A 17,610-nucleotide genomic window follows, 5' to 3' on the forward strand; every position below is an offset into this window, starting at 1 on the left:
CCCTACATTCTTTTTCATTTGCCTTTTAATTAAGCAGATCTATTAAAATAAGTGTTGGACACCTTTGTTTCTGGTACATAATCAAACTATATAATATGGCAAATAAGTGCAGAAATAAAATAATTATAATTTGTAGCAATTGTTATCCTCACCTTTCTTTTTTTTTTACACCAGACAAAAGTAGATTGTACAATTTTTTTTTTCATACACATCCTTACATTGTAGGTGAATATGGAGTCAGGATTTGAAGAAAACTAGAAAGAGGTAATAAATTTTACCATGATTACAAAGAATACATGGAATATATATGTACTAAAAATAAATAATTTAAAAATAATCCATAGTAATGATGATAATAATGAAAAAAAATCTAGAACATTGCAGCAATGATAATAATAACAATAATAATACATTATAATCAAATTAATAGTAATACTTTATAATGAAGATAATGATAAAAAATAACAATAATAATAAATCTTTACAGCATAATCTTGTTTTGAACAAAACAGACCTAAGTGATGGGAGACCACAGGTGGTAACTGCTTACTTCAAATAAATAGCCATGTTTGGTTAAATTATTGTGATTACAGTAACACTGAACAACAGGTTTATCTAGGAGCATATGCTGCTCAATACCTGTCAAGAGTGGCAACACCCTCAGTGTAAGAAGTAAGAGCTACCTCTACACTGGCTACCTTCTTTTATGTTTATTTTGGATCTGTCTAGAAAGACTTACGCTCCACAAGATTACTAAAGGAGGAGCGACAATCAATTCTTTAGAAAAAAAAAAAAGAATAAATACATCCCAGGGACCCTTACAAACAACTACAATGCCACCTGAAACAATACAAGATCTCACAGAAAATTAGTTCCTCTGGGATTTCTCAAAGATAATCCTCATCAGACTCCAAGAAGCAGATCAGCCCAACACCCATTGCTCCCCAACACTTTGAAAAAGTAATTGGTGAATGAGAATCCCCAGGCCAAACACTACATTCAGAGAAGAATGCAAACTGAAGTAATAGACAGAGTTCAACCACAATTTTGATACAATCATCCGATAATTGTAGTAGTAGTAGTAGTAACAATAAAAATAAAAATAATTAGCATCATCAATAATATTTACTTTAGCCAGGATGAAATGTCACACTCTCTAGTAAAAAACTAAAATAAATATAATTATTATTATGAGTATTCCCAGCAGTCTTCAATGATACTACTAACACCACCACTAATAATTTTAATAATGATAATAACAAGGAAATAATAAAAATAATAACAAAAATAAAAAAGTGATATCAAGTTCTTATTCTGTATATCAAAATTATACAGCACTTCAAAATAATGTATAACAAATTCATCTGCAGTTGTTAGGCACAACTTTGAATTTAACAAGATTCATAACTTTAAATTTAGTGTAAACTTGAGAAATGGTCATGTACATCAAGAAGTAACCCTACATAAGTTTCAAGTTTGTCTTCATTTTAGGTAAAATATAGCACAACACAAAAAAGGCAAAAGGAACATTATCAAACTAATGCATTGCTATAAAATGTACATTGTCTAAGAAACATACCATTTGAGAAAATACATTTTCTAGATGAGATACTCAGATATATTTATCAGTCACAATCAAAATACCATAAAAGAAGATGAAGAAAAAAAAGAAAAAAACTACAAATGATTACTAGAAATATCCATTTATATGCCTTACTTTAGATGTAATGATCACTGTACAACCATTGCCACGATGCTGAACAGACCTGAAAACAAAGAGCATAAATGTAACTTCATGTGCTCAGGGACAGTTCTCTATAAGCATGGGAGCATAATGGAATAGGTGAGTGGTAAGGGCAGGAAGGTAACAGGTGCATTGGAGAGAGTTGGAGAGTTATGAAAGGAAGGAGTGTGAACATGAGGTTAAAAAACTGCTCTACTTTCCCAACTATCATTTGCATCTGAAACATGAAAATAGAACGTAGAATAGTAATCCCCAATACAAGCAGCGGAAATGAGACAAATAAGAGGTATATGCAGTGAGTCAAGATGGAATGGAGAAAATAATGAAGATCTGTATCAGGGGTTTGGTATGGGTGTAACAGTGAATGAAAAGCAGTGTGGAGTGATTGAATGGGTGAAGCGAGTTGCTCTGAGACGGTTCAGACATGCAATGAGAATGAAGGAGGATGACTTTGTGAAGAGTACATGAGGGCAGGATTGAGGGAGAGGGTGTCAGGGGGAGGCCACCAATGAAATGGATCGATAGGGTGGATGAGTAATGAAGAGAGTGAGTTGGCAGGTCAAGGATTGAGTGTGCAGAGATGAAGTGCCATAAAAGGTTAAGTTGGATATGCTTGTGCTTCTAAACAAGAAATTAGAAAATGGGGTTTATATATTAGAAGTAGTATATCTATACAACACAGCTTCAATACTTACCACCTCATGGTTATGACCGCAGGTGTGGCTTCTTTAGTGTTATGTACCTGCAATATTACAAAGAATAGTTAGGGAATTTTTCAATGGAAGATGCATCTCTTTAGCATATTTTCACTGTGCTCTAAATATATAATGATGTAAATGGCACATAAATGACACCCTGCTAATTAACCCGTTGGCAGCGACAGGCCAAATTTATGCCTTTCCCGTGTAGCAGCGACGGGCCAAATTTGTGCCATGATTTAAACCCCCCAAAATAGATGATACATAATCTGATCACAAATGCTTTGATATATATTATGAAATGGTTTGAGTGAGGGGTGATTTTTTCTCATTTTTCTCGTTTGGGGGGACCATTAAGAAACATGATCCTCGCTGCTACCGGGTTAAGCACTTAAATATTTAATGAAAAGTGTTTCCTTTACTTTGGATTTAATGAACAATGTTAACTCTATTTCACATGCCTTTAGTCAATGTTATATATCTACTATGATGTAACTAGCATTTTAAATCGGTCACTGTGCCTGGGATGTATTTCAAGATATGGTGAAAGTGTGGATATTCAGCAACAATATGTGCATATCCAATTGGTGTGGGGTAATGAATAATATGAAAGACAAAATGAGGCTACTGCAAAGTTGCATAGGAATAACACAATCTTTAGAACAGATGGATAAAATTATTACACAGCAGCCCTGACTAACTTTCCATGCTTTGTTTCATCCTCTTACCTGTCAAGCTTCTCCCAGAACTCCAGAAACCTTGCTCGATCCAAGTGGCGACGTTCCCTGCTCAGGTTGATGACGTGCACTGCCCACTTGGCGATGTTTGTATCCAGATTCATCTCCTCAAATTTTATGTGAAATGCACAAACTGAAAATAAATGCTAAAATTATATATCACCATTATCATCACCACCACCATCCAAGCTACCCCAGTTCTCAAATCACTTGTGGATAATCTATTCACAGGGGTGATACACTACAATGATTTTGCATTCATTATTTGATTAATGGAATGATCTCGGGCTGGTGATGGGAACAAAGAATATCTACATTAAAAAAAAGATTAGATAGAGGCACAGGAAGACATGGACACAGCTCAAATCAGAATTGTGGTTAAATACAATAAGATATACATACTTCTATTAAAAATCTCTACTGGGTTGCCTTCATTTGGCCATCCCTTGAACTGCCAGGCCGGTCCCATGGCAAACACGGCAACCACGCGATCCCAGTCTGCATAACTCAGCTTGGATGGGTTGTCTGTCACACGGTAGGGGACAGTCAAGCCTCCTGGTTTAGGCCTCTGTATCAAAATCTCTGTTTCTCTTTTAGTTCCCTGCTTTCTCTTTTCTTCCAGAGAGACAAATCTGAAAAAGAGTAATGAGCTGTTATAAACACCAAATGCTTCATCAAATTTCATATAATCAAAATTACTATTATTCAATATATTACATTTACATCCCAGTATTTGACATCTGACTAAAAACTCCTCTTCAAAGTTTTTTAGATTACATTTTATATCTAGCCATGCACAAGCAGATAAGTAAAAAGAAAAGAGTACTTCTTGGGTAAATTACACAGTATGCAGTCAGCCTGCCCTATCTGTGGGTTTGGCAGATTTGGGATCTACAGCTTTGACCAGCTGAGGTTTGCAAAAATAAAGAAATGAGGGGTATTGCATTGTAATCTCCTTCATGCTGAGGGAATACATAGATTGCTGACCTCTAGCAAACTTAAGCTTAGACAGTCCCCTCTTGCATTGCTAATCTTTATCTTTTACTGATGTTATATTGTATATTATATATGTACTATACATTTATGCATGCTGGTGCACATCATATGTGTACAGTAAATTGTACAGAGTACCTATTTACTGAGCATAGCATGCTCTTAGTCCAGTGGTTCGTATTTCTAAAATTAAAAATACTTTTTAGAAAATTCAGTAAATTGATATTTTTAACAAAACTGCATACCCAATCTCTGAAATGCATATAATTTTTTGGGGCGTAAACCCTTTAAAAATATTCGTATCTAATGAAATTTGTGAAGTTTCATTGATATCCATCAAGAACTCTTTTTATTTTTTGTCAAACATGTATCTCAACTTTTTTCATTTATTAAAAGGAAGTTTTTACAACTTAGTTATAAAATATATTAAAATCTATTAAAAACTAGAATTCCATTATTTTTTCTGATTAATGTAGCAATAAAATTTATATATTTATCTTAATCACCAAAAAAAGGTTTCATTCAATTAGCTATAAATTTATGCCTAAATTTCTTATTCTGTATTAAATACTGATTTTCTAATAAAAAAATGCATTAAAATGAGTAAATAATTAAATATTATATTTTCCTTTCCAATAATTTCATGTAAAATAATTGTAAATGAACAGGAATGGGGGCTAGGGGTAATTGTCCTCTACCTCTGCGCTGTCAGGGGTAACAATGTCAGAAAGTTTGAGAACCACTGTCTTAGTCTTTAGTCGTAAGTCACTGTTTTAGTGTACTATCAGTTAGGTTAAGTTTAGGAACTGTTAGTTTGTAAGAAGTTATAAACTAATATAATAGTGATAAGGTACTATTTTTACCAATTATAATGAGCTATTGGTAAATAACTACTTAACATTAATTTGTTTGCCAAACTGCTCAGCACATACACAATACAAATCAAACTCACTGAGAACTGAGCAGTAAGCAGCCTCACCTTAAACTGTTTTCTTATAGTGAGATAAAGAAAGCTAAAATACTGTAGTCAGTATGGGTTACACAGTTGTAGCAATTATTAGAAGCACATAGAGGAGAGACAAAGTTATGAGAAGAAATATGGTAAAATTACAAAATCAAACATAAGCATCCTGAACATCCAAGTTTTTCACACATCTGTTGGGATCTGGTACTGTATACCCACAGATTTGGCAGACCAACTGTTATATTTAATATCTAAAACTTACTTCATGTCTTGTAGTAGATCTTTAGAGTTCATCATGGTGATCAGTGACTTGGGAGAATTAGGAACAATAATAATAGGTGTGCGAGATGGTTTCTTCATCTGCTGACCAGGTGCAGGCTAGAAAAGATTTAAAATCCATATGAAAAACCTTTTCATACACAAACAACAGAATAAATAAACAAAGTAGGACAGTCATGATCATATAATTAAGAAACCTCAATGCATCTTAGTCATAAAAGAATACTGTCACTTGATATACGTATATATGATAGGAAACAATGGTGACAATAACAATTACTGCAAATCTGAATTTTTAACAGTTGTTTTTATGGACAAAATACAGCAAAACAGAAGCAGCCGGAAAGTAGTTAAGGCAAAAAAATCACAGAATGGAGGCAAGTAATAGGGTGAGGGTATACATAATTAGAAAAACAAGATCTTAAGGTATAAAAGAATTAGTAACAAGAACTTTTCAACTAGAATGTATAGAAAATTTACAAAGAAAAAAAATCTCCGATGGAACTCATAAATCTAATCTATTAAATGACTGAACACAGCATATAAAGGAAAGAAAATCAGTGTATAAGTTCCAAAAATGAAGGACAACTGGAAAAAACATAGGTAATAATATTTAAGTAGTAGTAATTTTTATATGAGCAGAGAAGTGGTCAAGCATGTTTGGATACTTTCAACATGTAGAACAAGAGTACTAATTAATGAAGTCATGAGTGTGAACCAAACAGCATGGGCCACAATAACACTAACTTGAGGTGACTTACTTTACTCTGGGGTGCCAGGTCAGGCTGAGGGGCCATCTTGTGACTCTGACTACCTTCTGTTACACTCTTCAAAGACAAGCCGTGATAGGTTCTCATGGTGTCAATTTTGAAGCCCTCAGTTTCTGTGAAAGATTAATTACGTTATGAATGATAAATATATGTTCCTGCTTCTTATATGGCAAAATCATTAGGAAATCATTACTCTGCTGCAATAATTTTTTTCACTTAACCATGACACCCATGGATATACTATGCACATCCTGGGTTCCTGTGAGAGTTTTCCAGGATGTAAAAACACATCTTTTAATCAAATAATCCCATACTAGCAGTCTGAATTTGGGGTACAGAGGAGCCTAGGATAAAGCCTGTGTGCAGTGACATTGCTGTGGGGTGTAAAGGATTAAATTGTTTCTCCACAAAGTATGCGAAAATTTGAATCTGTAACTGACCCTAAGAAAAAGATTAATGGTCCTGGCTTCATCCAAAAACTTACTCATATGGAGTAATTATAATTTTTAGTGCAAATGGATACAGCTTAAGATTATATTGCTACTACTATCAACACACCTTCTTTGCCCTTGAATCTTTCCTGGTCATAACGTGAGTACCCTACTGGCTGCTGGGGCACTCTGGACACTGGTGTGGGCACTGGATTGGGTACGCTGGCCCTCATGCGGCCTTCCTCACGAGCCTTGATTGACTTGAGGAGCCCCATAATGCTGGTTGCAAATTGCTGCACAACAATTACATTATTAAATTCATAATGTCAATTCCACTTATGTATTTTTAATTATCCATAAAATAAAAGAACCATGACAACCACTCATGTGGGTATTGAATATGGTCCACAGACTTAAATATAGTTGTTACTAAATTAAGTAAACAAACTCATCAAGTTGTATTCTCACTCTCATAGTAAGTATAGTGAAGTATCACCTACTACTTCAAAGTTTAGAAGCACTGGTTTCCACAGATACTATACGACTTATTAGGAAACCCACCTTGCCAGAGCTCTGTAAAATGGTGGTCCTGGTCCTCCACTGACGCTCCTTGGTGGTGATGTCTTTGGTCATGTCTATATCAAACTCTAACATGCTACGCAGATCTGTTCCTAGCCCAGGGTCATCGTCTTCCTTGATCATTGTCCTCTTAAGGGCCAAACGTTTAGCTTTGATGGCTGCAATCTTTTCAATTGACATGGCTTCTGACAGGGACCTGCACAAAAGACCATAGTGTAAGAGAGCTTTCATGTTTTTATAGTTTTTTTCAAGGACTTGAAAGTTACTGGTTAAGTAAACTCCTTGTATCAATTTGATTTTTACTAACAGCAATTATCAGACTGTATCACATGTTCTAGATGAATGTCACAGTACATGACATGGGAGCATGACTAATGTTTAAGGACCTGAAAGAAAGGGGCCAACCAAACTCCTTATGTCCTCTGAACACTTACTTCATGACTTGTGAGTTAGAATGAATATCCTGAATGACCCAACTGACAAGAATGCTGTTTACCTGTCGATGTTACTGACAATGGATGACTTTTTAGGGGCATCCAAACGCAGGGCAAGTTGCTCCTTAATTTTCTGTACATCACTGTCATCATACCGAGGTTTCTTGGCTGTGCTGTCTGATGCATCTTCAACTGCCCTCTTTACCTACAAGATAAGTATAATATAGTCTGTATCAGGCATGGAGCAATTAGAGGCATGCAGTAATCAATTATGGTTACTTAGCAAATTTCTGATTACAATGATTAGAATTATAGTACATTTGACAGTACAGTTGACCCTCCACCACTGCACAGTTCACTAATTCAAATTCCACCACCCCTGAAAACATTAAAATTAAAATCCAACTGCAGAAATCCTGGTCACAATGCAATAGTAATACAGGCAGGTGTCCTCAGCATCCTAATATCAATGCCCTGCCCAAACATGCAACATCAGACCCTTGTGGGGCATGAGTGCATTTTCTGTCTCCTAGCTCCTTCACTGTCGACTCATTCTTTATGGGTTAAGAGAGCAGCAATGTATCTCACTATGTGGGCAGCCCAGGTGAGTCAGAACTGTGCAGTTTCATACTCCCTTGTATCCAGAAACCATGCATACAATCCACCTTTGGTTGTATTTGTTCAGATTTGCAAGTGATTATTGTAATTACAGAGAACTGTATTATAAGGGTGTGCTTCACTCACTTGTGTGGGTATTTCCAATGGGGCAGATTTATCAATAGCAGTGGCTGTTGATGTCTCTCCATTGAGGTAGGCCAAGAGCTCTTTGCGGTCAGGACGTCGCACCACTGGTATGTTCTCAGCCTTTGAAATAGAAAAGTATTTGTTAATCAATACCTAAACCACTACTTTCAAATATTGACTAAAACCAATAAATAATTGACAACAATGAGTAATAAATATAGCAATACATCCCTTTCCATCAGCTAGAGAACACAAGCTTTAGTATTACACATCTTCAATCTATCAATTACTAAATCTCATAGATGCACACTTTGCATCTCCCTGTTTTCACACCTCCTGAAACTATAACAGTAAATCATACAATAAATTGCAGTCACTCACAGCAGCCTTCCGCACATACGGAGGATGGGTGAGGGTGACATGCTTGAGGAGGAAGAGCAAGCACTCCAGCGTGTAGTAGTCCTTTGGAGCACCATCCTTGCCAGATCTGCAGGAAATACATGTTAAGAATTAGTTTGATAGTCTGAGCATCTCCTTATTTAACTAGAGTATGGGGGGCCTTGAAATGTGAAAAAAAAAGTGAAAAGTGGGCATGTAGGGATGTATATATTTAAGTATAGAGGGCACCAACAAAGATGCAGAGTACCCGATTTTTTGAAATTCCCCCTCCATTTCAGTTATATTTGAAATAGACATATATAAATGTATATTCAGAGCTATAAAGATCAGCATAAATTAAAAAATAAATCAATGAAAAAATTCACACAGCACATCTACCATTGCAATATGTTGGCACAAATGGAGAAAACAGAGATTTAGCATGACTGGTGCTGAAAAGGGTAGTGACCATAATATGATGAAGCAATATATAGTTTCTATAGTTTAGGTATTAGGTGGATTATTTTTAGACAGCCTTATATGCAAGGGTTTCTATAACCCATAGTTTTGCATATTAAGCAACACATCTGTAATAAGAAATTATATGCCATTATCTATTACAGCAGTGCTTCTAGAAAAAAAATCACATCCACATATTTTCTACACCCTCACCTGGTAGGCCTCCGTGCCCTTGAAGGCATGAGTGAGACAGCCAAAGAACAGGCACACACTGCAATATACCAACCTCACACCCTACAAGCTACACAGTACTATGAAAAGATTAGATAGCTGGTTGTTGCACCACATTAGACAAACCAGTTATATACACATCTTATCTGGACTTCTTACCTGGATGGGGAAAACTGCAGCTGATGATTTTCATTAAGATGGTCAGATGGTTGGCTAATATGACATCACGAGATGGCACGGACAACTACTAATTTTCAATACAGAGTCAATAACAACAATCCATACAAAACACCCAAAAGAACAACCAAACCACGTGGCACATTAATCAAACTCGTATAAGATCTGACAGAAACAACAGAATCAGGCAAGCTGTTCCAAATGTTAATTACTCTCAATGAGAAGAAGCAGGCTCTCACATCAGTGTTACAACGGGGGGATAAAACTATAGGAGTCACCTCTAGTGTCCCTATTGCGATTTCTTGTCAGCAAATGTTCAAGATTAGGACAAAGTCCTTTTAAAATTTTAAACACCATAATCAGATCAGCTCTGATCAGTCTGCCTTTGATCAAGTAGAGACTCAGTTGCGCGAGACAATTCCTATACATAGCTGGTTATTGCATCATAGGAGATTAGACCATATGTAACTAAGCAAATAACTTATTTATATTATTAGCCTAAAGCAGGACTGTCAGTTGGGCTCCTTCCCAATACTTGCTAATGCCATGCTTTCTGGATGGTTTAGCATGAACTGTATCTAAGGAGATGAATATTCTTGAATCTTTTTTTTTTTTTTTTTTTTTTACGTCTTTGCCTGTGGCGTCGGTAGGCCTTCGTAGTAGGGCCTGATGGTCAATCCCAGCCAACTGTGGCGCAGGCAATCTTGCATTGGCTCATGCTGCCCCCCAGAGCTCATCTTTAATCCTAGAATCTAGAGTCCAGGTTGATAAGTGGTCTTCTGGACAGCATGTGGGTAGTCTTAGGCCACTTGGTGGCGGCTGAAAAATCCCAGCTTGGTGTCACTGAGCGGGGCGCGAACCCGCATTGTCGTGAACGCAGCGCCGTCACGCTATCCACTCAGCTACTGCCAACTTTTCGTTTTTGCCACTTGTTTCCAATGTTCCATACTTCTGATCCTTGAGTACTGCTTGACAGTCTGGTCTGCTGCATCTTGGCTCTAATCAAAATGGTTTTATCACCATTATCATCTGCTTAATGTCAGGTTTTCCCAAAATCTCTTATGAGGTTAGGCAGTTGATGATATGCATTCAAATTATTTATGTCCATTGTCTCTGCCTCTCCAATGCTGCCAAATCTTCTTCAACACACTGCCTCCATGTCTTCTTTGCCCTGCCTGGTGGGCAGCGACCTGGCACTTTCACCCCAACAGCTCCCCCCAATGCCTTGCTATCTCCCCTTCAATTCAAGTGCCCCTAATCACTTGAAAAACATTAGTATTAGAGTAATGTCCTGAATAAATATTTATCAGCAAGGTGGGCAACAATTTTTGAGATTATTGAAGCCTACTCTACTACCAGTGACAACAACAGCACTGAGCAGTGTGTCATTCATATATAATTAACTTCATAAACCTTACCATTACTAAATTTTACCTGACTTGTGTCCCGCTGTCAAAATACGATCTCCTAGGCTGTGCTCAAAAATTTTACATCAGTATACAGACTTTTCATTTTCTGGAAGCTATTAGTCACCATTTACCCTTGAGGAGCCTTCAGGCCCCGCTCCGCTGCCAGTGTTCCTCAGGGCTGTCAATGAATTATATGAACTGTAGATCTCACAGATGTGACTAAATTAACACCTGATGTCCTCGAATGAATGAGAAAATTATAAATACTCTTGTTTCCTCTAACCAAAGGGGCAAGAGAGAGTGCTCTGGAGGGTCACGGGAGGGAGGTGCAAGACAGGCTCGAGAATTTGGGGTCGTTCTTGCCCACTATAGAATGCCTTAAGTGTGGACAACTACTACTACTACTACAGCTAACTACTACTACTACTACTACTACTATCCCTCTCTCTGTACTTTAATTTCCAGTAAGCTTTCCGGGGGACAGTGATCAGCGGGCTTTTTTTTTTACATTATTTATTTATTTATTTATTGTCCTTGAGATGTTTCCTTTGCTTAAAAAATAACTACTACTATAACTAACCACTACTATTACTACTACTACTACTACTACTACTTATAATAATAATAATAATAATAACAATCCCACCCAAACAATCTGCTCGAGGTCACCCCAAGAAAACCTCCATTATCTCGCCTCCTGCCGCCCGTGGATCGTCTTAACTCACCCGTAGACGAGGTAGTTGGTCTTGACAGTCTTGGGCCACGAGAATTCCCCGAAGATGATGTTGTCGCCCTTGGAAACGATCTCCTTCTTGTTAACATTATACTGACGGAGGATGCTGAGAGGGTCCGCCATGATGCCACTTGAGCTTGATCTGGATGTCACACTGAGGGGAAAGGGGACTATAACTATTCTCTTCTCTCAGTATTTTTGGGTTTTATGTTAGTCGTTTATTTGTATTCCTGTAAATTTAAGGGCATTGGATTGTCCGTTAAATATGCAGTAGCCGCGTAAAACTATCACTATTACAGCATCACAAAATAAGGCCATGAAAATCCCAGCAACTTGTTTAACTAAAAATACGGTGTTCATTCTCATTTTTCTTCTCATTATCATTTATTTATATCCCTGTGGGTGTGAGGCCATTAAAAAGTAAAGTATGTGGGTAAGAATACAAGAGAGAACCTGAGGAATCAAGGCTTACTCGTATCGTTCTTATTCTCAGTGTTATTCTTCATTCATATTCCTGTAAGTTTAAGGCCAATGAGGAGCAGAATATGTGTGAAAATGAAGAACAAGTAGATAAAAGTAATATAGGGTCGTAGGCACTTGACGTGACGGCCCTTCCCTCCCCGCTGACGAGTGACCGGCTGCTGCTGCTTACCCGGGTGTGTTCTCTGCCTATATTCTCTTTAATATTGCATTGTATTTAGTATTATATTGTATTTACTATTTACTCCTTGTATCTAGTCCTTGTATTTAGCCGCAGAGTATCACTGGGAGGCGTATTGGTGTTCGGGTGACTCACGGTGGAGATTGGTTGCATGGGCGAGGTGATATTTTCTTCCGGGGTGTTTTATTTGCTTACTTTTACCGTTTAGGCCGTGGGATCTGCCATTAGGGTAGGGACTAGATGCTGTCGAGCTGACCGGACATATGCAGGGAGGTCCGTGAGGGCTTGGAAGGCAGTGATGGGGGTGAAGGTGTCGCCGCCCAGGAGGTCCCCAAGATTTGGCCTCTGAATGTGGAGTCTGGTCAGGGATGCTTTGAGGTTGATGCGGAGGGAGTAGAATCTTGGGCAGTGAAGCAGGAAGTGTTCTGGTGTGTGGGGCACCATGGGCACTGTGGGTCCTGGGTCATGTTCAGTCAGTACGGGTGTGTCCAGTCCTCAGGTGGGTGATGGCTGTGTCCAGGGAGAGGGGGGTATGTGATGTTCAAGGGTGATCTATTAGGTCAGCTGTCAGTCTTGTGCTCCAGTGTCTGTTGAATGTGTCTTGGGTGAGTCAGTAGGTCACTGTGGCCTGTCTGTTGGCTGGGGATGTGAGTGTGCCAGGTTGGCTTCTTGATCTTGTGCTATCTGGAGATAAATGTATAAAATATGAAGTTGAATAAATTGATGCAAAATTATGCATCAGGAGTGCCATTAAGCCAGATACAAGTTTTAAATACATATATGAAATATTATCCACATAAATAATAATGCTAGTTTTATCTTACCCTCATAAAGTGTAATTAATTCATGAGCAATTCAGATTTTTTCCTTGCAACTAAATTCTGAGATAGCTTCAGCTTCTGGGAGGATGCTGATTGGAGATTGATTAATCTCAGCTAAATTTTGTGGCACATTGTCATATTACATAATGGCTGCTGGCTTAGTAGGGTATTATTTCTAAATCTATTCCCAATATCATTAAAAAACTTTTCAATTTTTATGGAAATACAAAATCTGACTAGTGTCTACTCTGAATTCATGACAAGGAGTAGCTAAAGCATAGAAGATCATTCTTTCCTAAATGCATACTGAATAGCTGCAGTTTCCTGCAGAAGCTTCAGTTTGTCCAATGATAGTCTGTTATTTGCCATTGAAGCTCAGGTTCAGCACATTTAAGTGGGCTGTCATGTCTGTTAGAAATGTGTGAGAGAAAGGAAAGTCTTCATCTTGCAGCTGAGTTTGGTTTATCTTTATATTGCTCAGCTGTTCATTTTGAAGAAATAAAAGGATGTCCTTAAGAGCAAAGAAATACTGGAGAAATTTTCCATCTTTCAGCCTCACAATACTGATGTGCATGGGCAGTGGTAGATCATTGAATTCTGCATTCAGTTCACAGAAAAATTCCCATTTCTATGACCTATTATTGCTTTTGATTAATTAACTACGCTGGCAATCATGACATCACTTGTCTGTAATATCTTACCATATTCACACCTAAACCTGGCAAGTCATCTAATCCTGCTGCTCTGGTTCAAAATACAAGGATATTACTCAATGATACATTACAAGAGAGAAATTTATTATTTCATATATTGTCCCATGGTATATTTTTTTAATTGTTATAAGATTTCACCTCTTTTTTAAGTTTTTTTTTATTTAGTTTCTCTCTGAAATACATGAATGAAAGAGTTGTAGACAACCAGTAACATGTAGATAAATATTTCCACCCCTAAGTTGGTTGATAAGAGCAGTGTCTATTGGTATCATATCATGATAAGATAACGGGGCTTGCTTATCAGGTGTGACTGTTTCCTGACTAGGGTGGTGTGTGCACAGAGTCTGTCCAGATATTCCAGTTGACTTTGTCATTAATTAATTGAAGGTGTGTTTGTTTTCTCAGAATATATTTAACATAGTGATTATTGCCTTATTAATTTATATTTATTTAATGATCTATCTACTTCAGCAACAAAGAAATCATGAAGTGTTGAGAATTAAAAACAAACTGGTGCACAGTTCAGTGATGTAATTTCTATTTAGCATCATGACTTTATATGATGTGTTCTGTAATTATGTAAACCTGCAGTTCAAGTTTTTTTCACGTTAGTCATTCAATTAATTCAATAATTTATTATAGATTTATATTTTTTACAGGTCTTTTTTTTCTTCTTTTTTTTTTCCTTTGGTATTGTTCAAATGTCCCCCCAATTATTATAAAATTGTTTCTTTGCTTTTCTTTAGCATTTATTCATGTAGTACTACTTTTCTATATGCAACCCTTAGCACTAGTAGGCTTTCTTGAAGGAGGTCAGGTGGTGAACCCCAGGCTGCTATAGGGGTGGGAAGTATTTATTGTGGTGCTGGGTGTCACATTGGCCCTGTGTCTTATGGTAATGGGTTCTCATCCACCACCGGTTCAAGAGCCAATGTGATAGAGATTAGCACCGAGGTCATGTGCAGCTATAGTGTATGCCCCCAGCTTTACCCTTTACTAGTGTGTAGGTTGCCTTCTGTCACTCGCCAGTGGCAGAAAGTTATTAGCTGGTAGTTGTGGGACTTTAACATGAGTCTCAGGATCGCTACATCCACAAACTGACTACTGCCACTGCCTACCCCATTCATCAGTGTACTGTTGTCTTGTTAACAGATCCAAATTCTAAGGCTTTTTCAGTAAGATGTTCCTGAGTACCATTTCTAGCTGCCAATCAATAGTGTCACCTGCTAAATTTGTGAATCACTTTTCATAGACAGTTATTAATTTTTACGTCTGTTTTTGTTTGTTATTGTACTTTTGTCACATGGAACTGAGGAAATTTTTTTTTTCTCAGTGATGATGCTACAGTGGAATAAATTTTTCAGATCATTGATGCTTTGAAAGTTTAAAAAAAGATAATAATAATAATGCATGATCGTTGTTGAGGACAGTCTACAGACGTAGCTAGTATGGAGAGGTGGAGGAGGTGGAATGGAGGCTAGTGAGAAAGGGAAGGTTCTGGGGATTAACTGTGTAGAAATAGCATGACTTGCCACCAGTGCAGAATCCACAAGTTGAAATTAATAAAACTAGGACAAATTCTGCAAAGATCTTTATATGTACTTATTGTTATAATGGTAAATGTTAGCATGCAGTTAGTAAGTATATAATTATGGAATTTTTCATCCAAATTCAAAGTAAGACAGCAAAAAAATACCATTTCCCACTTGCTTTACTGCTATGTCACTTAGCAGAGGAGAAAGTGGAGAGATTAATATTTAAATTTTTCTTTCATGTAATTGGCTTTTATTTGTAGTGTATATCGTTTAAGATCAACAAAGATGGTTTACATGCTTCCATGGTGTGGCAGTTAGCATGCCCAGCTCAAGTCCATGTACCTGGGTTCAATCCTAGCCAAAGCTATCAGCACACAGCCCACCCAGCTGTTTATCCTTCCTTTTGGATTGGTTAGTGGATGAATAGATGGAACAACCTTGAATGGGTAAACTGTAGTAACAAGATGTCACACTTACCCACCACAGGCTCAAGGGCCAAAGAGATGGATATGAGCATCACCAAAATGTACAACTTAGGACCACATGTATCCAATTCTACCTTTCCTGTATCTTTTAGAGCTAAAGTTGTCCAGCAAATGAAGCTATTAGATAACATATACTGAACTGTTTTCTTGTTGTGCCATATTGTTTATATTAATAACTGGTCATCTTTTATTTTTAGTGTGCATTGGCAAGGCTGAGCAGAGTGAGCAAACCAAAGGACTCCTGACCATCACTTCATCTCGCCAGTCCTCCAGGTGTAAACAATGGCGTCTGGAGTAACCGTTGCAGATGGCATCCAAAAGGCCTACTCTGACATTAAGACCGGGAAGAAGTATAGGTATATGATTTTTTATATCAAAGATGAAAAAGAGATTGATATTGAGAAATATGGTGAAAGGGATGAGACCTATGATGATTTCCTAAGCTGCCTGAGTAGCCTAGGACCTGATAAGTGCCGCTATGGCCTCTATGACTTTGAGTATGAGCGCTCCTTCCAAGGAACTTCAGAGTCCAAGATGAATAAGCTCATCCTTATGTCTTGGTGCCCTGATACTGCTAAGATCAAGACCAAGATGCTCTACTCCACCAGCTTCAATGCACTGAAACAGGCCCTAGAAGGCATTCAGAAGTACATTCAGGCAACTGACATGTCAGAAGCATCCTATGAAAGTGTCTTGGAGAAATGTACTGCATCAGACCGTGCTTAAGTCTACCATTAGAGAGTACTTTTATATAACTATACAATGGCACTAAACATCCAGTTAGGCGAGGCCTCTGACCGCCCCAACTGCACAACCTGCTGAACTCGTTTTTGCAGGTATCTCATGTTTTATAATTAAGTATTCACATAGCTTTTGGATTGTTTAAACCAAATAGGCCTCAGACTTTTGATGTCATCGTTGTTGGCACTGGTCATGTTATTAATTACTTTTGATTCATATATTATGCTCGGGACTTTGCTTCACCATTATTATTGTATGTTAAAAAAATAATTTGTGTAGTTAAAAGGTTTCTGCCCCAAAGTGAATTGCTTCCTTGCTATTTCTCATTAATATCCTTAGCCACCTTATGTTTGCATTTTTGTTAAAAGTCAGGTGACTTAAAATATTTCCATTACTGTACCTTCACAGCTTACATTAATGGTAGCTTTGCATTCCAACAGTGTTGCTATTATCAACACTGAAAAAACTTGACATTTCATTATACATTCCTCATTCAGTTGCATAAGCATCTGTAATAGAGGCACTGATGTGGCCCTCTGAAATTAACTATGACCTTGATCCATTTTGTCATGTAAGTAGACTAGAAATATAACCTCAGTTTAAAATTGATTGTTATATTCTGTAATCAAATTAGAAATGTATAATATTGTGTACCTAATAATTATTTTCTGGTTGAATTGTAATTTTTATATATTTTTTTTATGAAGTTAGATACTATTAGCTTTTACAAATATATTTGTTCAAGTTAGCTACTGTTAGATCTTAATAATGTATTTGCTTGGATATTATTTTACTTGAACACTACATACTAAATTTACATAATCAATGTAAGAGCAATCAGGTATAATAAAATGATGTATCTTTATATGCTTTTTGTCTCATGAAGACTAAAAG

The 17,610-nt window shown here is 37.1% G+C and overlaps 1 protein-coding gene and 1 long non-coding RNA gene across 3 annotated transcripts; one reads left to right on the plus strand and one right to left on the minus strand.

Moving 5' to 3' along the window:
• Nucleotides 1-261: 261 nt before the first annotated feature.
• Nucleotides 262-11,911, minus strand: LOC126980895 (parafibromin-like). Its single transcript, XM_050831267.1, has 12 exons — nucleotides 11,753-11,911; nucleotides 8,755-8,860; nucleotides 8,374-8,493; nucleotides 7,692-7,834; nucleotides 7,178-7,391; nucleotides 6,744-6,909; nucleotides 6,177-6,298; nucleotides 5,399-5,514; nucleotides 3,582-3,811; nucleotides 3,171-3,312; nucleotides 2,440-2,486; nucleotides 262-1,766 (listed from the first exon to the last, which is right to left on the minus strand). Exons 1-11 carry the CDS (start codon nucleotides 11,881-11,883, stop codon nucleotides 2,450-2,452), a joined length of 1,527 nt encoding a protein of 508 aa, XP_050687224.1. The 5' UTR covers nucleotides 11,884-11,911; the 3' UTR covers nucleotides 262-1,766; nucleotides 2,440-2,449.
• Nucleotides 11,912-12,178: 267 nt separating this feature from the next.
• LOC126980897 (uncharacterized) lies at nucleotides 12,179-17,581 on the plus strand. 2 transcript variants are annotated; one of them, XR_007733648.1, is made up of 2 exons: nucleotides 12,179-12,416; nucleotides 16,173-17,581. It is a non-coding gene; the product is annotated as an uncharacterized LOC126980897 (long non-coding RNA). The 2 variants fall into 2 exon arrangements; XR_007733649.1 differs by lacking the exon at nucleotides 12,179-12,416 and adding an exon at nucleotides 12,423-14,342.
• Nucleotides 17,582-17,610: the final 29 nt, after the last annotated feature.

Source organism: Eriocheir sinensis, chromosome 45 (genome assembly GCF_024679095.1).
Source record: "Eriocheir sinensis breed Jianghai 21 chromosome 45, ASM2467909v1, whole genome shotgun sequence".
NCBI classification, from domain to species: Eukaryota; Metazoa; Arthropoda; class Malacostraca; order Decapoda; family Varunidae; genus Eriocheir; species Eriocheir sinensis.